This window comes from Verticillium nonalfalfae (genome assembly GCF_003724135.2).
Source record: "Verticillium nonalfalfae strain VnAa140/NRRL 66861 chromosome Unknown scaffold_35, whole genome shotgun sequence".
Taxonomy (NCBI): domain Eukaryota; kingdom Fungi; phylum Ascomycota; class Sordariomycetes; order Glomerellales; family Plectosphaerellaceae; genus Verticillium; species Verticillium nonalfalfae.
In genome coordinates this window covers 131,211-152,909 of record NW_021167260.1, presented here as the reverse complement: position 1 = coordinate 152,909, position 21,699 = coordinate 131,211, and the positions used below count along the sequence as shown (strand labels likewise).

The window sequence follows — 21,699 nt, the reverse complement described above, 5'->3', positions numbered from 1 at the left end:
TCGCGTGACAGCGATGGGCAGGCACGTCGTCGAGAGCTGACCTAGTCGGAGACAAATGCGACGGCCGCGCCCGTCAGACCGCGGACAACTCGGATCGATTTAGCACCGCCATCGGGGTTTGTCTGCTTCAGGCGTGCCTTGTTGGCGAGCCGTCAGGATGATTGGGTGTGAGGCTCGATGGAGTGCGGTACTAAATAGGGGAGGGTGCCTTTTAGCCTGCAGATTATCTGGACGATGAAACGAGACAGCCCTGTCGCACCACATGAGCCTGCAAAAGGGGCAGCCTCCAGAGGGGGGCACACAAACTGAGCATCAGTGCTTTTTTCTTTCTTTTTTTTTCTTTTTTGCTGTATTAGAGTCGAGGGCGAAGTGCTGATGGCGGCCAAAAGAAAGTGCATCAAGCACCTCAGCCGCGGTGATTATAGACCATCAATATCGTTATGACATATCTGGGTACCTTCCAGGTAGATAGGTAGCATCAGATCGCGAGGTAGGTACCTGCCGAGGAAATCAGACAGCTTATGCACTTTTCCCCGAGGTGATGCGCCAACTGCCAGGATTCTATTTAGCGTACCCTCCACTATCCCTTTGTCCCCTGCCACGCTAGGGGGGCCCCTCCAGAAGCAACACCCCCCTCCCCAACGACCCCATCTTGAGCCACCAGCCAGCCCTCCCAGCACTGAACGCTGTGCCAGCGTGTTGCCATTCGTCCAGCCCTCTCTGGTCTCTGGGGGGTCCATCCTCCAGTGTCCAACCCAGGCACACAGCAGCATGGTCTGGCCTGGCTGAGCTAAACTCAACGGGATTCGGAGCTCCATCATCAGGAAAAGGGAGATGATATGCACACGACAGCTTGTCTTTATCTCTTCTACGCCACCTCCTCTCGAGTCGAGCATTCGGAATCCTGATCCTCGAAACCAGCAAAGCTAGCAAGCAAGCAAGCAAGCAGACATTTATCGGTTACAGCACTCTGATCCTCACCATCGGCCACGGCAGCCCCCGGACCCTCGCTCAAAGTTAAGACACGGCACAGGGGACACTTGACCCAGCGATCTTCTACCAACCACCAACCAGCGGTCGTGCTCCACGGTCCTCGAATAGGCACATCAGCATCCCACCTGCAGCACTGCAACTTCGTACTTTGAACCGCTTCTGCCCTCGCTGCCCTGCTGCTGGTCACTCTTCATAGTCACAAAGCAGCGCCAGCCGGCCTTTGAGCCGCAGAAACACTAGCATCATCATGGCACACCCGGAAAGGCCAGCTTCGCCGCCCGCGGCCATGGAGAGGAGACCTTCAACGCCTGGTCACTCTGACAAGGAGAACGTAAGGACACCTACGAGCCTAGTTGCATGCACCTGCGTCCCTCTCTCCACCCCGCCATTAGTCCAATAGCCACATGCTGCTTGGCCCAGCTGCTGACTCTGACCTCTACGTTGTGCAGGACACCTTCGAGGACGCCGTCGACAGCACCATCGATACTCCAGAGGTTCGCTCTCTGACCAAGAGAACACCCTCGTCCCCGAAGCACGAGACTGCATCCGAACCTACAGAATCCACACCCGACAAGAAGGCCCCAAAGAAGGACGAAATAGCACAAGTTGCTCGGCCTCCAAGCCCGCCCCTCGACAGCGACGACGAGACAAAAAAGTCTACGGACAAGATCAAGGTTGACGTCGACATTGACGTGCCCGATAAGGTTGAGTCTGTGACCTCCTCGCCCAAATCCCCGAAGTCTTCCAAGTCCCACCGTTTTTCGAACACGTCGAACCTCGACAACATCAGCCTCGAGGACGACGCTGTCACTTCCTCTCCCCCTCCACCACGACCAGGTCAGTTGCCTCACCATTGAAAAGTGTACCTCGTGAATGGACTAGGCTCACCCGAGTGTATATCTTGCAGTCCCCAAAGATAGTCCGAAAAAGGAGGCCGCACCCAGATCGATATCGCTGAGCAACATCACGAGCTCCCTCCCTTCCATGCCCTGGTCGCCTCCTGCCGATCAATCACCTTCCAAATCACCTCTCGCGCCGCCTGCCGCTTCCCTCCAGCAGTTGCCGCCAAACCCAGGACCACCAACTCGCAAACTCACGAGCCCATTCTCGTGGCTCTCCCGAAACAGCACATCAAAGGAGAAGGATACCACCAAGCAGTCGCCGCCCGCCACTTCGCCCCGAAGGAACACGGCCAGTTCTATCGCAACCATGGCTAGCAACCCCGAGATGATGCTCAGCAGGCTCGACGAGGAGAGAGAGGGACACGATGCCGAGAGCGGCAGGAATAGTCTCAAGGACCGCTTCAAGCTGCTCCGTATGCGAGAGGAGGCAGGCATCCCGCCATCAGCCGTTGCGGGTGATGACGAGAAGGCTGCAGGCGCCGCTGGGAGCATTTCCAAGAGCAACGCGCTCGGCATCTCGGTGCCTGGGCACGATGGAGAGGCTGGCGAGACCATTCCCGACCAGCCGCCCAAGTCACCCATGCCGACGAGCCCGAACCCGGCACTGGCACCTGGAACCGCATCGGGCGTCAATGCTGGTCCCTCGGACATGTCTGACGCGCAGGTCGACTGGGATCTGTGGCAGTCTGTCGTCTACGAGGGGCCAGCGGTGGTCGCCCGCACGAGCGCCGACGAGCTGAACAGGGCGATCGCTACGGGCATCCCCAGCGCCATCCGTGGCGTCATCTGGCAGGTTCTCGCCCAGAGCAACAACGTCGAGCTCGAGGCCATGTACCGGAGTCTCAAGGCCAGGGGCACCGAAAAGGACCAGGACCGCAACAGCAACGGCACGTCGATCAGCTCCGCGAGCAACGGAAACCTGGGCATTCAGAACGACGCCGTCAATTCGTCAGCGTCTTCGGTTCACTCGGACCAGTCAGGAACCAACCCTGTCGCATCTCCTGCTCTCGAGAAGAGCGCAGAGGCTGTACAGAAGGCGCAGGCTGCCGTAGCTGAGAAGAAGAAACGCAGCAAAGAGGATGCTGTCATGCTTCAGAAGTTGGAGAAGACGATCCGCCGCGACCTGGGCGCGAGGACGAGTTACTCCAAGCATGCTGCCTCTGCCGGGCTCCAGGAGGGTCTCTTCGGCGTCTGCAAGGCGTATGCCCTGTTTGACGAGGGTGTTGGCTACGCGCAGGGCATGAACTTCCTGGTCATGCCCCTATTGTTCAACATGCCTGAGGAGGAGGCGTTTTGTCTCTTGGTGAGGCTGATGAACCACTACCACCTGCGTGACCTGTTCATTCAGGATATGCCAGGTCTGCACATGCGACTGTACCAGTTTGAGCGGTTACTCGAGGACTTTGAGCCCGCGCTCTACTGCCACTTGCATCGCAAAGGCATTAGCTCCCACCTCTATGCCACACAGTGGTTCCTCACGCTCTTCGCATACCGCTTTCCCCTCCAACTCGTCCTGCGAATCTACGACCTCATCCTCTCCGAAGGCTTGTCAGCTATTCTCCGCTTTGGCATTGTTCTCATGCAGAAGAACGCCTCGGCACTTCTCGCCATGTCCGACATGTCGCAACTCACCACCCACCTCAAGGACAAGGTCTTTGACGTCTACATCGACAAGGACCCCAGCGCCGGTAGCATACTCGACAACGGATTCTTCGGAAGCTCGAGTTCCAGCATTGACAAGGAAGTCTATCGCGCCGATCAGCTTGTCCGTGACGCGTGCGAGGTCAAGATTACGCCCGAGACGCTCAAGGCGTATACACTTGAGTGGGAGGAAAAGACCAAGGCCGAAAAAGAGCGGGAGGCCGAGCTCGAGACGCTGCGCGCTGCGAATGCCAAGTATGCCATTAGCCTGCGCAAGCTCGAGGAGCGGGTCGAGGCGTACGACCGCGAGCAGGCCGCCCTGGCAACCGAGCTCGTGCACACCAAGGTCGAGAACGAGGAGCTCAAGGATGAGAACGAGACATACAAGGGCCAGGTACGCGAGCTACGAAACGTCATTGAGAAGCAGCCCGAGGAGCTCGAGACAGCATGGCAGGCGGAGCGCGATGATCTCATGAAGCGAAACGCCAAGGTGCACGAGGAAAACCAAAAACTGGAGAAGGAAATGTCAGAGCTGGAGGAGGAATTGGTGCAGACCAAGATGCAGTACGCCGAGGTATGTTCTTGACACCCTTCTCCGCCACCGCGCACGCTTGTGGCGACCTCTTGTACTAATTCCCCAACCCAGATCAACGCATCCCACGAGACGCTCGCTCGCAAGTGGACGGATCTCAAGCGCCAATTCGCGTGATCATGGGACGGAGATACTCTGTTGTCTGATTTCGTGCCCGCAAGCTTCACTACCTAGTCTAGCATGAAGGGCATGTTGTACACTTACATAGTTGCGCCTCTTGGGATCGACTCATCCTGGTCATGTGCGGTTTGCTGGGTCAAGACGCACCATTCTTCTTGCCATAGCGTTTTTTACCCTTTGGGCTTATCGTTGGTCTTGTGACCTGAACTGGGCAGTTGGGTTACACATGTCGGCGTGGTTTGGAAATCAGCCAGCACGTTTGTGTGCTGTGCACGACTGTAGCATTACTTTTTCTTTATCATGAGAGTCGGCGTAATGATGATCATGATAGACCAAAAACAACACGACATCGTACTCTGAAACGCATTGTCATCATTCGTGGCCGGGAACCGTTGTTCGCGAGCTAAAGCATGGAGGGTCACACAGACAGATACACGGGGAAGGTAGGGTTTTGGTCATTGCTTTACTTTTTGGAATTGGCCTCAGTGTTCCTAACCCAAGCCACTCCGAATGCCCGTTAGTCGGGCAGGTAAACGCAGACGCCGGCGGGCCCGCAAGATGCCGATCTTTTGTTTGGCGTCCCTGCGAAAAAGAATTGGTGCCAGACGGAACGATGTGAAAACCCTCGAACACCAAAGCCCACAAAAGTCCGGACTTTTCCCATTGCCGTCCTATGCCGAGCCTCACGGCTCGACAAGGTGACGTAACCCAACTCGTTCCCTCGTACTCATACCATGCATCACAGCGGTTGTCGGGGCGATAGGGGGCGAAACCCTCTACTTGTGGAGCTTGCGCTGGTAGAAGGCGAGCTCCTCACCCTCGAGGATGTAGCCGTCGCAGCGGCCGGACTGGCCGGGGCGCGAGGCGATGACGGCGTACAGGCGACCGGCCTCGAACTGCTTCTCGAGAGCGGGGTCGACCTTGCCCTGGGCGGCGAAGCGGGCGGCCTGCTTCTTCTCGATGGACTTGGACTTCTTGACCTCCTCCTCGACGGGCTTGCCGGCGGCGGCGGCCTGCTTCTGCTGGCGCCTGCGGCCGAGGGCCTGGCCGTAGTGGGCCTCGTACCACTGACGGAAGGGGGCGGCGTCGATCTGGATGACGGCCGACTTGGTCAGGGTGTTGGTGCGGACGAGCTCGTTGTTGGAGGGGTGGTAGGCGACACCGATGACACGGGTCTTGCGGGTGGTGCCCTCGGAGGCCCAGGCAAAGTTGCCAGAGTCAAGACGCAGGGCACGGTACTTGTGGTTGCCGCCACGGGTGCGGACGGTGTGGATGCGCTTGGCACCGATACGGGTGTTGGCCTCCTGGCGACCGGCCTCGAAAGCGCGCTTCTTCCCTGTTGGCGATGAAAAGGTCAGAACGTATGGTTTTTAACAGCACAATAAAGTGCCCACAAAATCATACGGGCTTTCGGAATTATTACGCACTGTAGTATGCGCGCTTGGCACCGGTAGCGGAGCGCTTGTGACGGGAGTCGCGAGAGATACCCATGATTGCAGATTCTGGAGAGTAGAGAAGAGTAACAGGTTAGCCGTCTGTCTTCTCGAGAGATGAATGAAGGTTGGTGGGCAACAAGAAGGCAGGATATGTGGGCTGTGGGCAGAGGCTGCAGGGGAACGACCAGAGGTGAAATCGACACCGGGGAAATCGTGGCAGATGCATCTCGCCGGCGTGAAGCATCGCGGATATCCGTCCGGGTTTGCATTCGTCCTCGTCGTCGTCTTGTGTGTCCGTTTACTAACCTGATGATCAGTCGGCAATCGAGAATGGGTGTTGGTCGTTGGGCGTGGTTGTCGAACTTTTTCCGGGATGAACTGGAAGTCGGAGTCGCGAGAAGGGAAATTTCGTCTTGAGTTGTGCGTGGAGTCTGGCAGCGCCAGTCGCTAACCCCACTACCGTGCACGGGCCAAGTAGGGCATATGGAGTCTCGAGCTGAGTGTGAGGATTCACGTGACGCAAAATTTCACCGCGGCCGACAAACCAAGTGAGAGAGCACGATCAATTTTTCAGCCACCTTTCTTACTGGTACTCAAGCCACAGGAACAGGGTCTTCTCCGTCTTTAGTGGAGTAGATTGTCAACTGAGGACAATCCAGCTCGCGAATAAGATCAAAAGTTGAATACTGATTCTAATGAGCGCTGCCGTTTGAATAACTCGTCTTTTGCAGCCTCTTTTGTGCTGTGAGCCCTCATGTTCCGCCATAATGACCATTTCAATCCACCTCATTCATCCAAGGCCTCCAACCAAATCCTGACATCGGGCCAGTGTCCCAATGGTGGTTGGCATCTCTCCTCTACCCAACCTCATGCGCTGCAAAGCTGGCCACCCCTGCTTGAAGCATCTGGTAGACCCCGTCTTGGTCCAAACTTTGCAACTCGCGGCCCTCTCTGGCAAAACCAACCCGGTTTATGGCGTTCAGCTGCTGATAAGTTTAAGAAGAACTCGAGCATTTATCAATGCCCCGTCTTTTGTGCTTCCAATGTGTTCGATGTATCAACCAGAGCAGAAACCCAACCAGAAGATTCTGAAGGCTGAGCCGTTCTATCACCCTGTTCCCTAGCCAAAGTCGTTGGTCGAGGCTGTCGAGCCATGTCCACCCCATCCCATGGCGACACTGGGTTGTGGTCGCAGGGGCCTATGCCAAGTCGATCGAGTCGAATGTTCTTCAAGCGGGCATGCAGCGAACGGCTTTCGTTGTGGACGATATTGGCAAGTCTCGACGTAAGCCTATTCTCGCAAGGGGGCGGAAGCGAACGGCGCATCCCCGCCGCCGAGCGCATATCACCGTATTCTTGCAAATCTGTCTTCGATGGCCAATCAACACGACACTGTACGGGGACTCCGGAACTGTCGTTGTACGAGATATTCCAGCATGTATCAGACGCAAAGACGGGTGACCTGTTGTCCTCAAAGGTTTTCCCATCCAGCAGCCTTCGCAACATAATGTTGCCGATATCAGGAGGCTTCGGGATTTCAGTGGCGATTCTTTCGCTACTGGTACCGGAGGCACCAAGTGTGCCCTTGTCGTCCTTCTTGTCCAGGTTCTCACGCCCATTTTCGGCGACATTATCAGCTTTGGGGACCTGAGTTGTATCGTTGGATGGGTAGCCCGCTGCCTTGCCCCCTTCGTCTGTTTCGTCTGTGCTGTTCGGAGAGATCAGGGATATGCCCGCATCGGGTGTCATGTTCCCCGAGCCTTGGTTCATCTCGAGCAAGCTGATCTTCCGCAGAAGACACCTCTGATCGCGTTTCGCTTTCCACTTCTTGAGCTCAAGAAACTCTGCTAATGTTCTGGGTACAGCTGGCGAGTCGGCAGCGTTGATGCGGCCCAGATTAGCCTGCACTTTCCTGAAGGCGGCTTGCTGTCGGCTTCGTTCACTGACCCAGGCTTTCGACTGTGACCAGGCACCCGTCGGCTTTATCGACACTGACACTGGCGAAGCTGCACTGCCACTTTGCGCTGAAGTAAGAAGATCTGGCTGCTCGGAGACGGTGCTGCGAGGTATGGGACAGAAAATATTGGGGGTCTGTTGGACTAAGTGATTCGCCGTCACTTGCGCGTCCCGCCAAGCAGCAGGACCCTTCGGGGCGTCTGCTGGAGGCTCAAAATTCTGGGAGGTCGGTATACGAGTGATTCCGGTGCTGTTGATAGCTATCCCTTTGCTTTTTTGTGCACAACTCTGTAATGTCTTTGCCTGTGATGAAGCATCCTTGGGCATCAAACGACTGGCACTTTCTTGACTCGGTCCAGTTTTGGCAAGCGGGATGCATATGATGCCAGGCGTTTTCGGCCTCGCAGGGTGTTGGACAGCATGTCCGCTCAGTATCCTCCTAGCACAGAGCGCGCTCGCAGCCGCAGCAGCAGCCGTCGCAGCCGCAGCTCTTGCTTTCATGGTGATGTGTAGGTCTGTCGGCACAGGCCTGACCGCCTGTTCAGGAGTTGGCCACCATGACAGTTCCAAACCTGGCGGTCGCTGCTCGCTAGCAGGAACTCTCTTGCTGTTGGTAGGGGGGGTTCGGAGGCCATTACTCTTTCGCCTTTCTGGGACGGGAATCCTCGCATGCTCGCGGTAGCCGTGATGTCGCCTGCCAGGGATGAATAGGGCTGATTTCGGATTTAGGGCGCTCCTGGCTATACTGGAGATCTTGAAGGTTGCATGAGTTTGGGCAAGAGCGATTCTAATTCTCTTTCTCCTCTGGTGTATCGGGCTGACGAATCCTCTTGGTCCTCGCTTTCTGGAAGGACTGCTGGCTGCTTTTCTTTCCTTGAGGGCGGGCGCGTGGTGCCCCGTTTGTTTGTGGTCTTTCATAATCGTACGTTTTCTTGTCGATGCCTGCGGTGAACAGAGCAAGATCTCGCACCTGGTGACTGACGATTGATTGTAGCTGAATTCAGGACAGCGACACGACCATGGATATTTGCTAAAATATGAAGTGCAACTCGGATGCAGGCAGTGCCGATGATGAACCCTTAGACGTGTTGGTTCCAAAGATGCCACCCCTTACGCTAAGATGCGACCCAAACCCAAATATGTGCGTTGCTGAAAGGTACAGAAGTGTCTAGTGAATGGTAGCTGCACCTGTTCACCACTATTTAGTAGACTGACTGCCTGATCATCAGGGCACTTCATGGTATCGAATTACCTAAGGCAGGTACGCAGGCAGGTGTCATGAGCATTCAGCGTGTGAAGCCACGAAGATAATGCACACTGAGAAAACTCCTTCTGATGGCCATATGCCCTCTCCAAAGGAGGTCCTTGGGATGCCCTCTAGAGACAGTTCCCGGCGTGTCGGTATCTCTCTTAACGCTTGATTTCGCGCTTTACTCTGATGAAATGAGCAGGCATCTAGTAATTTGACGCCTTTGAAAGTACGAAGGCTGCCAGGAATATCCCTTTTGTAGAAGCAGACAGAAGAGGACAGCAAGATTTGTAGGGGCTCTGGCGTACTATTGCTTCTCTGCATGATATGCCAGTCAGAACAGGAGGCGATACAAGGTCAGGCAGGCAGCCCTCCAATTGCACTGTGCGCTGCACGATGCTTTCGTCGTCTTTGTCTATCTTTGACTTCTTCGTCCTGCTGCAAGATCTGAGAATGGATAGTGAGTTGTGACATGATTCATTGTTACATACGTGACTCTGCCGCAGTTGTGCTCGCAATCGTTAGGATCGCCTTCGGTTTCTGCTCTTGGTTCGTACCACCAAAAAACGACAGAAAAAAAAATTAGTGCCTCTTGTAGGGATGTTGATTTTCAGGTCTTGTATAGCAAGGGACGAATCTTGTTCACTCGGATCACAGTAACTGTGCCAGTGTGCTCTATAGCTGTCTCTGTGTCTCAAAGATCCCTCTCCCAGATCTTAAACTGCTCTTTGTCAATCTGCCTTCAAGATTGCTGGTGGAATTCTGTTCCACAACTTGAAAATGACGGCAGTCAACTATTCTTTTTGATGATGTTCAAAAACCCTATGTAGCTTCTCAGGTTGCCAGCTACTCTCGTTGCTTAGAACATTTGTTCAAGCCGGTATGGTACAGTATTTTGCGCACCATGTAATCCAACACCTATGAATGTGACGTACATTGATTGTCTTACTACGTGCTGAAACCTTTGTGTTCAATTGAGTGCAGCTACATAACACTGTCTTCTATCATCCAGCTGCTGGGAGATAATACACGTCTCAACACCAGAATGCTGCTCGATGCAACCTCAATGTGAGTCTCATGGCTAATTCACTTAAGAATGATCCTTGACTGCCCATATATCCGCCCCTTTAGATTGAAGTTGCCTTCTCTTGATGGCGAGGTTCCATTGGCGACCTCGGATCTTGAATGTGGCTTCGAGTGGTCGCAAAATGATCAGTCACATGTGTGAGATGCCAGATGCTGCACGCACGATATCTCATTTTTTCAAAGATTGGATGAACCTAGAAAGAAGCCTTGCAGATCAATTCAGCTGCAGCACTTTAACGTCCATCACTGTCTGTTAATCATCGGTTTACCGCCAGATCTACTGGTGTGCATGATCTCTACGAAAAGAGAAGAATTTCGCCATGTCTTCGGGTTGCCATCAGAAAGGAACGTGAACATAGTATAATCAAGTGGGAAAGACATCCGAGTAGCCAGCAATCTATCAGAGAAACAATACAGGTCAAGGGGCTTAAGGTCTTATGAATACTTCGGAAGCCTAGGGCAAGATAGACGTTCGCTCAACGACTGCCCTTTTGGTATTATGTTCAGAGTCGTTCAGATACCAAGAGTTGATGGAATCACTCGACCGCAAGTAAACCCAAACATGAAGTGTTATGTCGTCAGGATGACCAGGAACGTGTAAAATGGAGACGCGCACGATATTCGCATCATTTGTCGGATGCATTCATTATTGCGGATAGATATTCATTTATGAGCCACTTTCCTCTATCCGAGTACCGAGGCTCAACGAAAAGCTCCATTGGGCGGGCAGTACGCTGAATGTGAAAGTGTCGCCAAATTTCCTACCTACCTAGAACAGTACCAAATTTCTTGTCAAAGCAACACCACAGTAGGCCAAGCCAATATGGTCACCAAAATTACCCTCAAGCTGGTGTCTCGATGTGAGTCAACAAGCGCCTCCTTGCATCTCGAAGACTCTTCTCACAACAGTGTTAGCACCAAAGCAGGCGATCAAGAAACTCCCCCCCACACTCGAGCTTCCCGCCGACACCCTCGTCGAAGATGTGAAGGTCCTTATTGCCCGCCAGGTGGGCATCAAGGACCACAACCAGATTGGTCTTTTCGACCCTGTCACCAAGAAGACGTTGAAGGACCGCAAGGCCCAGATTGGCTCGGAGGAGAATGTTGTCTCGTCCGGTAGCCTCATTGTCAAGAATCTGGGTATGCAGATCGCGTGGCAGACCGTCTTCGTCGTGGAGTACTTCGGTCCCCTTCTCTTCCATGCCGCCGTCATTGCCCTTCGCCCGTACCTCTACCGCGACGCAGCGTCGAAGCCCCTGACACAGACGCAGTGGCTTGGCTTCGCCATGTTCATGGGCCACTTCCTCAAGCGTGAATGGGAAACGCTCTTCGTCCACAAGTTCTCTGCGTCGACCATGCCTGCGCGCAACATTTTCAAAAACTCCTTCTTCTACTGGGTCTTTGCCGGCGCTCTCTGCGCGTATGAGATCTATGCGCCCTGGTCTCCGGCCGCCAAAGCGAGCAACCCGCTCATCGACGCAATCGGCGCCCTGATCTACGCCTTTGGCGAAATCTCCAACGCCATCGTCCACCAGAACCTCGCTGGCCTGCGCACGCGGGGCGGTACAGAGAGGAAGATCCCTCGCGGCTACGGCTTCTCGCTGGTCACTTGCCCCAATTACATGTTCGAGATCACCGCGTGGATCGGCGTCATCATTGCTTGCCGCAGTGCAAGCGCCGCGCTGTTCATCGCGATCGGTGCCGCGCAAATGTCGGCTTGGGCCAAGGGCAAGGAGAGGGCGTACCGGAAGGAATTCCCTGAGACATACAAGAAGAAGAAGTTTGTGCTGCTGCCCGGCATCTACTAAAAAGTATGGAAACATGCGCAGCCTGTCAGCTTGTCCCAGCGTTTGCTTCGAGTCTGTTAAGACACATTTGATCATGGAACAGGCTGTGCCAAACTTCAATAAAAAGGACACGGAAAAGCTGAAATGTGTTCATTTCTCGTTATTCGTTCTGTGCGTATCGTACTTCCTATTTCATGACGGTCATCCATTTCGTAATCGTGTCAAGTTGTGTTAGGCAGCGACGTGGCCGCTCTCCCCTGACCTCGACCCTGCGCCGCCTCGCTGCTGGGGTCGTGTTCAGCGGCATTCTGAGGCGTGTTGGCGCAAACATCACCCACTCCCTTTCCCTTGCCTTTGCCAGGCGAATCGGGCGCCAACCTCGCGCCGCCCGACTCCATGTCTTCCGCCATCCTCACGTCCCCATCACCGTCCACCTTCGCTCCTCCATCGCCTCCGTCTTCGCTCCCGCTCCAGCTGCCGCTCTGGCTGCCGCTGCCGCTCCAGCTCCCACAACTCCCGCTGCTCCCCTCTCTCACGAGTCTCATCGTCTCCTCGAGCACAAGAAAGTCTCGCTCCAGCACCTCGGCCCAATTCTGCACATTGCCAAGCTCCTTGACCCGCCGCGCCGCATCGCCCGACCACTTGGCAAGCTTGTCATTCTCCCGCCGCAGCCCGTCGGTGGCTCGCACAACATCGCGCTCCTGGCGGCTGATGGCGGCGGCGTTGGCGTGCAGCATGGTGGCGCGCGACTGCAGCTCCGAGTCAAGGATATTGCCGATGGAGGCAACGACGGCGGCGCGGGCCTCGGCGACATGGCGCTGCTGGTCGGGGGAGGGAAGGGTCTGGTGGAGAACGGAGGCCGATGTAGACGTCGTAGACAGGGCGGGGAGGGGCGGCGGGATGTTGATGAGGCCTGGGGAGGAGAGTGAGGTTGTTGTCGAAGGGGCGATGCGGGGGCTCGCGAGGCTGGACTGGCGCGGGGAGGAGAGGCTAGTCGTTGTTGTCGAAGAAGCAGCGGCTTGGGGTGGCAGAAAGCTGCCAGAAGCTGACGACGGTTCGGACGACGACATGATGATGCGTGTTGGCTTTACCTTGAAATCTGTCAGATTCGGGGTTCCACGGTCGCGAATGGCACCTTATCATAAGGTACCTAGGCAGTGAAGTGGACGAACACAAAAAGCGACAACAGGGCAGCTTGAACCCCGCGCGCGCGCGCGCGGAGTCTCGGTGTGCATGCTGACCGATTACATAGCTCCCCACATGTGACAGTTAAATGACAGTATGTTCAGTACTTACGTAGCATCGGCTCCTGACTCTGGCCATTGTCATGTGCAGTTGAGGCGAGCTCAACCAAGGGCATCCTCACAGCCAGTGGTGATTGTGTGCGTCTTTCCAGCGAGGCAAGTGCCTCGTCGGCGCCTTCCGCCCAAGGCACCATTATCTAAGGTGCCTTACTTGAGATACCTTCGCGCGCGGACATGACGCACCGCCGTGAAGACACAACTGTCTGTCTGATCACAAAGAAACACCAGCATTACCTCACCACTATAAATTTAGTCTATCTTTCCCTCATGCTTTTGGCGGTCGGAGACAGCCTCGTCCAACATGCCACTACTATGCAGAAGGCTTCGTCGTCCGCGACATGCGCAAGTCGGTGATTATCCGCAATCAGCTGTTGATCCCATGACGCACAAGCCAGCAGACGAGCCTCAAGCGCCTGGTTCCGATAATCCCCCAGACGCTCGGCAGACAGGGCAGCAGCAGAAAAAGGGACTGACAGATGACCGCAGATTGGACCTAGAGAATGTCGTGCGGACCGTAGCATCGCTTCCTAACGGCACGGCTCGACGAGGGCTCACAGGGCCGATAATTGCTGAGCTGTAGAACACCCTTGATCACCCTCCACAGTCTTTTTTCGGAGAGCCTTACCGATACCGACAGGCAGACGGCTCCTACAACAGTCTTTACAATCCATCTCTCGGCAAGGCGGGATCATCATACTCGAGGTCCGTCCAACCAACGGCATGGCAACCATCAGCCTTACCCGAGCCCCAGCTCATATTTGACACCCTACTGTCGCGCGAGGATGGAGGTTTCAAGCCTCACCCAAACGGCATATCTAGTGTTTTCTTTTACCTAGCCACTATCATCATACACGACATCTTCAGAACATCGCACGATGATCCCAGCGTCTCCCTCACGTCGTCCTACCTTGACCTTGCCCCGCTGTATGGTGCCAATCAAGACGAACAGAACACTATAAGGACCTTCAAGAATGGCAAGCTGAAGCCAGACTCCTTCTGCGAGAAACGCACCCATGGCTTTCCACCCGGGGTCAATTGTCTCCTAGTTGTCAGTGACAGGCCGAGTGCCCCTGACAGCGGTACACCTACTGACTAAACAGTTCTTCAATCGCTATCACAATTGGGTTGTGGAAAGACTGGCAATGATCAACGAACGCAACCGGTTTTCACAGCCTAGCAGAACCCAAGATTCGAACACGAGGAAACGAGCACTTGAGAACCTCGACAACGACTTGTTCCAAACAGGAAGATTGATTGTATGCGGTCTATACGTTAACATGATTCTCCACGACTATCTCCGCGTCATTCTTGGCCTCAACCAGACGGCTTCGACCTGGTAAGTTCTCTACCAAACTGTGCGTCAGCTCAAATATCAACACGTATTCCAGGAGTTTAGACCCCCGAATGGATACAGACACGGAAAAGATCCCTCGAGCGGGCGGAAATCAATGCAGCTTCGAGTTCAACCTGTGAGACACAAGACATACATCCGAGCAGACCATTTTCTGACAGTCGACAAAGGCTCTATAGGTGGCATTCGGCAATCAGCGAGAGAGACGAGAGGGTACTGAACAGTCCTCGAGCCCACCACTATTTCAACCCAGCTGATCTCTTACCAGTGGTTGGATGCACATCTTGAGTCGTTGCTTCGAGACCTTAAAGATAGGATGGGGGCTCCAGACTCACATAGCTTTGCAACCTTTGAACAGTCTGTTGCAAGTGAGCCCGAACGACGCACTTTTGGTGGCTTGACAAGAGAACCGGATGGACGTTACTCTGACAGCGATCTTGCTCGGATTTGGGTCGAGAGCGTCGAGGATGCTGCCGGTAGGCAACTTTAAGACAATGCCCTTTCTTCGTCTGACAAGTGGTAGGGGCATTCGGCCCAAACAATATCCCACGAGCACTTCGTATGATTGAAGTTATTGGCATAAACCACGCTCGCGCCTTGCGTGTAGCTACTCTCAATGATTTTCGCGAGTATGTATTCAACTTTTGGCATAGGGATCGGCCTGACACTTCAGTCTCTTAGGTATTTTGGCTTGCTTCCTTACACATGCTTTGAGCACATTACCTCAGACCCCGCAGTAGCACAGCGCCTCCAGGCTCTTTACGGGCAACCGGACATGGTTGAACTCTATCCTGGTCTTCTCAGCGAAGATGCCAAACCATTGATGATACCCGGTAGTGGGTTGTGCGCCCCCTATACGCTGAGTCGAGCCATACTCTCCGATGCAGTAAGCTTAGTTCGCGGCGACCGGTTCTATACTATCGATTACCATACAGGCAACCTCACAAACTAGGGGTGAGTGCTTTCCATATGTTTCAGAAAGAGTAAAAGCTAACGAGATCATGAACAGATATCATGAGGCTGCGTCTGATGTACTGGTCGACGACGGATGTGTGTTCCACAAGCTGGTATTGCGAGCCTTGCCAACTGCCTTTTCCCCTAGCAGTATATACGCTCACCTACCGTTGGTTATGCCGACGACTAACCGCACCATCGTGGAGCGCCTACAGCGAGAGTCTCGGTACTCCTTCGATCGTACACGGACTTTGAGTCCTCAGGTCCATATTTCTAGTCCTCTTGCCGTCAAGGAAATCCTCCAGAGTGACGCCTTTGCAGGCGATAGCTGGAGACATCAGCTGACGTACTTGATGGGGAAGCCTAATCACCAGATGGGCCTGTATGGCGATGCGACTGATTTCGAGCAAAGGCGAGCTCGCCTGGAGAAGACTATCTTCTGCCCAAGCCTGGAGAAAGAGTTCAGAGATTTGTTCAGTCAATTATCAAGATGCATCTACCCAGAGGCAGAGAAAATCGGAGAGCTTCCCCAGACACTGCAAATCGACCTGGTTGCCTGTTTCGCCAATGCCAGTATGTTTATGTCATTTAATGATGTCCATACAACCACTGACTCTTTGAATAGTACCCATCAACTTCGTTGGTCATTTGCTGCCATTGCCTCTGAAGTCGCAGGTAGACGTTGACGGAGCGCACACCCCAGATGATCTTCACTCCGCACTCGTGGTAAGTCCACCTCATTTTCTTTAGTTGTCACTAATGTTGATGTTTTGAACCAGTCGATCTTTGCCGTCTTATTCTTGCGACTGGACCCGGTCTTGTCATACAATATCCGTATCGCAGCCCAGCCTATTGCTGCGTCGGTCGGTGACAACCTCGAAATTGAAATAAGTAATGTCCCGGCTATCATGCTGCTGCTTGACGACGAGGATCACCAGTCAGAAAGTCGGGACCCTGAAAAGAAATTGAAGAAGCTTGGCTATGAGTTCATTCGCAAGTTGCTCGTTGCAGGCGTCAGCGTTTGTCAAGTTGCCTGGGTCGATGTCATCCCTGCGCTGGCTGCATTCGTCGTCAATCAATCTCGCATGCTATGCCAGGTTGTTGACTACTATTTGGGACCAGGGATTGAATACTGGCCTCTTTTACAAAACCTAGCAGCCTCAGATGAACATGGCCATGATGACATGCTGCTGCATTATGCGCTGGAGGCCATCCGTAAGTTGTTCCATCTGTCCATCGGTGAGCGAGGTTACCTAACCCTGTGGTGTAGGGCTGAACGGTAACTATAGCGTCTTCAAGACTGTCAATCGAGACAGTGATGTCGAAGGCCACCCCCAAACGTTAAAAGTCGGGGATAAGCTCGTGATCAAATATGTAGGCTGCGACTTAAGCTCATCCGATTTCGTTGACTCCACTGAAGCTGACTTGGAGATGTAGTCTGATCTCGCCTTCAATGCGGAAGTCTATCCCCGACCGAACGATATATTGGTCACCCGACCCCTTGACAGCTACCACTTTGTCGGCTACGGCCCCAACCAGGCTCTCGCCAGCCCTCTCAGTCGCTTTGTGCTCGTCAGTATGTTTCGCGCCGTGGCACGTCTCAAAAATGTACGAAAGGCCCCTGGCCCGCAGGGGGAGATCAAGACCGTTGATGACGGAGACGCGGCAGGGTTGGATCGATACATGGATGTCTTCTGGAGAGAATTTTCTCCGTCTCCCGTGAATATGAAGTTGCATTTCGACGCCTGAGAGCCGTGGAAGCTTGCCGAGGAGTACTAGACGACTCTATAGACAGCCTAAACCTACAGACCTATGAATATCGCTTTCTGATATTGTCGTTAAATGCATTCTTCCCGCCAATACTTGAGTACATAAGCTAGGTCACTGCTGTTGAGATTGATAGCCGACATGCCTTGACGTTGAACCCGTGATTGGGCAATTGATGATCAACATTACAGCCAGCTCCCAGGAGCTTCTATTATATATTTAACATCAAGGTGCCGACAGCACAATCCGACGACGAGCATCGCGAGGTCCATGCTAGCGACCGCCGCTCATGCTCAATCGCCATGTCTGTGTGCCTGTATTCACAAAGCCCGGCGTATCCTCCCTGCCCTTGCGCCAAAAGAACAAAATCCAGGCATGGCACCCATGTCCAGTTTCTGCGTGCCGTGCCTCCTTTGTATCGTGGTGACCCAGCCTCCTTTCGGCCCTGGCCGAGAAGAGGAAAATTGGGAGTACACAAACTATGATGAAACGAGTGTACCTGCTCTCCTTATCTTCCCTGTGTATCAAAGAAACCTGCCGACGCCGATGCTATGCGAGAAGAGCAGAGAAAAAATAGACAAGAAACGATGCCCCTCAATAGAAGGCTGGGACGTCATCAGAGACGAATGTAGGTGGGGCGTCGATCATTGGGGCGAGTTGTATGTGTATATGTGACGGAAGCAAGAGGTGTGAGGGAACTTGCTAGGTTCTATTTGTACGGCGGCGAGCAAACCTCTTCTAGAAGGCGACCTTGCTGCCATTGAGGCGGGAGTGGGAGTGGTAGGGCCCGGGACCGAAGCCGCCGGGGCTTATGGCGGAGGAGGGCGTCATGTAGCCGTCCGATGCAAGGGATGCCACGGACGAGAAGCTGTGGTTGCCATGGTTGGAGAGGAGGGTATTGTTTCGAGACATGGAGATGCCACCCATGGATATGAGGGCGTCAGCGCGTTCGAAAACGTTGCCGTTGAACGCTGCGGCGAATGACGCGCTCTGAGGCGTCGACGGCACCGTGGCCTGGACGGCCGGGCCAAGAGCTGCGCTCTGCGGCGTCATGGGCATCTGGTATGGAGGGTTATTGAGCTGATGGCTGCCAGGGCTGAAGATGGTGCTGGAGCTGGAAGAATGCGTGCCGCCAGTGTGAGAGAGCATCGACCCCCATGGCGATGACAAGATGGTGTCTGACGTTTCCTTCATCGCCTGGTGAATCGGGCGCAGTCTCGTTCTTGTATCACCAGGCAGGGGAACTACCGGGCTGGCATATTTGACCTCGGTCGCAAACTCTGCCCAAGCATTGACGAAGCTCTTGATCAAGCTCCGGAAGGAGGACTGTCCCATGACCCCTGGCTCCTTCAGCTTTATCAATGAAAGGCGGTTCTTGAGCAGTTCGGCTTGTTGTATGGTCCGGCCACACTCTTGAATCAGCCCTTTCCAGCGTCGAATCTCGTCCTCCAAAGCACGCTGCCCTGCTGCTACCCGCGCACCGTTGGCGAGCTGGCTCTGGAACATGGGTAGGGTGCGCATGACGAGATCAGAAGACCTTCGAAGGATCAAGAAAATCTTCTCAAAGTACCGATCGTCATCCGTAAAATCAGATATGCCACGGTTGCTCGATACATTGGAGGAAAATGACTCCCCAGATCGAGGGGTCGCCGACGTTAGGGTTGCGGTGCGGTTGCCTCCGTTGCCGTTGCTGTTGACGTATGATATGGGCACGTCAGTGGCAACTCTGAGGTTGCTAGGGTTGTGAAGATACTGGGGACCCCGTGTGCGTTGCGGCGGCGGCCCCATGCGATCGGCAGTCGGGGTTACAGCGTTGGAGTTATCACGCGAGTGCGGCTTGATGGTGTTCCCGGTGAAGCCCCTGTTGTCCCATGGTTGCTGACTCTGCCCAGAGGGCATGGCGAGCAAAGTCACTCTGATCTCCATGACGCTGTTGTAGATAAGCATCAAGAGTGTCCGGATGTACCGTGGATCTCCATTGTCGACGAAAGAGTCGATGTTGTTGGTAAGAAGAGCACACACATGGGTGTAGGCGCCCACGAGTGTTTGGCACGCCCGCCGCACATTCTCGTCATTATAACCAGAGTCGTAGCCGGACTGGTCCTCGCCGCCCACCGTGGGATCGTGGTTCTGAATTTCTTGCTCTAGCTCCTCAACATGTGAATTCGTGTTGTAGAAAATCATCTCGAGGCTCGACCTCTTAGCAGAGCCGTCGCTAGTCAGACTCATCAACATCTGGATCATTGGATGAATCTGGAAAACGGCGTATAGAATGCCCTTCGCAGCCTCGAGAATAGGGTCGAACACCTTAGACTCGCGTCGACGCTCAGGCAGGATCGACAGTCGCCGTACATAGACCGGCCGCTGTAGAAAAGGCTCAGCAGGGCTGTTGGGGCTCTTGAGTGCCATGCTCACGGGGGCACCAGTCATGGCAGATCCGTGGCTAAGGCCGCGATAGTGACTGAATCGGTTGTTGGCCTGTGTCTCGTCCAAGGTGCCAAGCTGGTTCTGTTTTTGCGAAACGACACCCATACGCCGAGCGCGGGACTCTGGCCGTTCGCCTCTTGATGCTTGGAGCACAGTTTCGGAGTTACTTCTGACGCGCTCGTTGACGTTGCCGATGGTGAGAGGCATGACGCCCGGTCTTCGCATAGTTGATGACTGCTGCGACAGGCCTCGGTAATGTGAACGTGAAGGGATCGGTGGGGCTCGAATGGCAGCTGGTGATCGAATGCTGTCCGGAGGGTCTGCGCCGTTGACCTTGACGGGGAATCGGCCGCTGGTGACTCGCTTGATCGGTGGCATGCGTGGTGTTTCTATGCTCTCACTGGATTCGTCTGCGCTTTCGGACTCGGCACGCCCATTGCTGACTACCTTTTGTCGGAGGTACTTTTTGATGTGAGACGTGACGGCAATCTCCGTCACCTCACTTTCCTTCAGGAATCCTTCGTTCGGCGGACTGGTTGCCTGGACTTGTAAAACCTCGCGTGGCGGGAAACTGATTGGATTCCCGTCGAACTTGAGAACCTGCAATGATACCATGTCGGCTAGAGCAAGAGGCAATTCTTCGATGCGATTCCTCTGGACTGAAAAGACTTTCAACGAGGTAAGTTTGACGATCTCCGGGGGCAGCACCCTCAACTTGTTCTTGCTCAAGTCGAGAATCTCCAACGATTTCAGATCGCACAACTTGGACCAAGGTTAGACAGCTGTCGCAAGGGGAGTGGATATTGAGGAACCAACAGGCAGGGGGAACTCTCGGATCTGGTTGTTCCTGACGTTCAGATACCGTAGTGAGGTGCACTCGGCGAATCTTGAAGGAAATGAGGCGACTTGATTGTGAGACAAGGCAAGTCTGGAATTTGGGAAGATATCGAGTTAGAATCAGGGGGAAGACGGCGAGACATTTGATTTCGCGGCAGACTAACCGTTCAAGTTCATTCTTGATGATATCCACCACTTCCTCGGGGAGCTTCTGGATCCCCTTCCGACTCAGATCTATCGTGACGCCTGGCTTCAGGTCATTACTGACCGCACTAGCTTCCGCGGCTTGGGACTCGTTTTCTCGGAGGGCATTCTGCATAGCCTCTCTGGCCAGCGCAATGACCTGCGCAGATGATATAGGTGTCGATGCTGACAGTGTCGCGTTGGATGAGGAGGTGTTGCGGATGTTGGGCATGGGCGGCATGGGCGGTGGAAGCGAATTTCCCATCGGCAAGCGTCGAACGCCCTGGGCAGGATTGTCGGGCAAGCCTCGAGGGCCATTTGACCTTTCCATTCTGTCCATTGCCCTTTGTCGGGCTCTGCGATGACAGACTGGACCGGTCGGGTCGATGGTGTTCGGACTGCTCGGTCACTCGGAGAGGAGAGGGCAAGAGTTGCGCTCCGTGAATGATCGGGATCGGGATCGATAACGAGGTTCAATTTCGACGAGCGAAACGGGTGGTATGGTTCAGGGATGCGATGATCGAATGTGGAGAGGCGTCTCGTCTCAGACAAAGTGTGCCTTGGGAGGTCGAGCCTTAGGTCAAACCGAACGTGACTCGGGGGCAGGCAAGTTCATCATGGGTGTCGTGGGCGTGGAATTTCGAACGGGTGAACAGAAGAACAATCCGCAGTTCAGTCGGGGGGCGGTCTCCGAGTCGAGTGGACAGGACGTGTGAGAAGGCGAGGCGGAGATGTTTTCCGTGGGAATCGGGGTCAGTTTTGTTCAAGTGGTAGGACAAGACGGCGCCGGGTTGTGAAACTGATAACCCGACATGGAGCTTTCGTCTTTGGCGAGCAAAGGTGGAGGTGGAGGAACGGGCATGCAGGCTTGGTACAACCAGCGGCTGGCGTGAGGGCAGGAAGAAGGAGAAGGGGGGCCAAAGGGTGCCCCCTTTTGTTTCCCGATGTACTGGGTCGACGCCGCTGTGCTTCTAGAGCACGCTAATTGTGACGTCCAACCCTGTGTGCTCCAACCTAAACTGCAGCGTACATGAGTGTTGGACCTCCTCAGAGATGGGGTGCCCATAGTAAGGACTTCGCTCACAGTGGGTCTACCTCGTCAGGGCGGCTAAAG

The 21,699-nt window shown here is 54.4% G+C and overlaps 7 protein-coding genes across 7 annotated transcripts; 3 read left to right on the top strand and 4 right to left on the bottom strand.

Moving 5' to 3' along the window:
• Nucleotides 1–1,240: 1,240 nt before the first annotated feature.
• On the top strand, nt 1,241–4,245 carry RABGAP1 (Rab GTPase-activating protein 1; the record flags this gene model as incomplete). Its single annotated transcript, XM_028639740.1, has 4 exons — nt 1,241–1,324; nt 1,443–1,830; nt 1,901–4,110; nt 4,183–4,245. 4 exons carry the CDS (start codon nt 1,241–1,243, stop codon nt 4,243–4,245), a joined length of 2,745 nt encoding a protein of 914 aa, XP_028495955.1.
• Nucleotides 4,246–5,024: 779 nt separating this feature from the next.
• Nucleotides 5,025–5,739, bottom strand: RPS8A (ribosomal protein S8A; the record flags this gene model as incomplete). The annotated part of the gene is made up of 2 exons (XM_028639739.1): nt 5,025–5,584; nt 5,676–5,739. The coding sequence occupies 2 exons, from the start codon at nt 5,737–5,739 to the stop codon at nt 5,025–5,027; spliced, it is 624 nt and encodes a 207-aa protein (XP_028495954.1).
• Nucleotides 5,740–6,804: 1,065 nt separating this feature from the next.
• On the bottom strand, nt 6,805–7,454 carry D7B24_005588 (uncharacterized protein; the record flags this gene model as incomplete). The annotated part of the gene is made up of 2 exons (XM_028639738.1): nt 6,805–6,883; nt 7,147–7,454. The coding sequence occupies 2 exons, from the start codon at nt 7,452–7,454 to the stop codon at nt 6,805–6,807; spliced, it is 387 nt and encodes a 128-aa protein (XP_028495953.1).
• Nucleotides 7,455–10,798: 3,344 nt separating this feature from the next.
• On the top strand, nt 10,799–11,783 carry TSC13 (3-oxo-5a-steroid 4- dehydrogenase; the record flags this gene model as incomplete). Its single annotated transcript, XM_028639737.1, has 2 exons — nt 10,799–10,835; nt 10,885–11,783. The coding sequence occupies 2 exons, from the start codon at nt 10,799–10,801 to the stop codon at nt 11,781–11,783; spliced, it is 936 nt and encodes a 311-aa protein (XP_028495952.1).
• A 200-nt stretch (nt 11,784–11,983) lies between these two features.
• On the bottom strand, nt 11,984–13,085 carry D7B24_005586 (uncharacterized protein; the record flags this gene model as incomplete). Its single annotated transcript, XM_028639736.1, has 2 exons — nt 11,984–12,853; nt 13,059–13,085. 2 exons carry the CDS (start codon nt 13,083–13,085, stop codon nt 11,984–11,986), a joined length of 897 nt encoding a protein of 298 aa, XP_028495951.1.
• Nucleotides 13,086–13,367: 282 nt separating this feature from the next.
• On the top strand, nt 13,368–17,120 carry PTGS2 (Prostaglandin G/H synthase 2; the record flags this gene model as incomplete). Its single annotated transcript, XM_028639735.1, has 13 exons — nt 13,368–13,580; nt 13,671–14,114; nt 14,167–14,402; nt 14,455–14,535; nt 14,588–14,630; nt 14,686–14,893; nt 14,941–15,046; nt 15,099–15,303; nt 15,416–15,944; nt 15,997–16,097; nt 16,151–16,586; nt 16,642–16,745; nt 16,809–17,120. 13 exons carry the CDS (start codon nt 13,368–13,370, stop codon nt 17,118–17,120), a joined length of 3,018 nt encoding a protein of 1,005 aa, XP_028495950.1.
• A 756-nt stretch (nt 17,121–17,876) lies between these two features.
• On the bottom strand, nt 17,877–20,826 carry SOG2 (RAM signaling network component; the record flags this gene model as incomplete). The annotated part of the gene is made up of 3 exons (XM_028639734.1): nt 17,877–20,327; nt 20,382–20,493; nt 20,567–20,826. 3 exons carry the CDS (start codon nt 20,824–20,826, stop codon nt 17,877–17,879), a joined length of 2,823 nt encoding a protein of 940 aa, XP_028495949.1.
• Between the last annotated feature and the right edge of the window lie 873 nt (nt 20,827–21,699).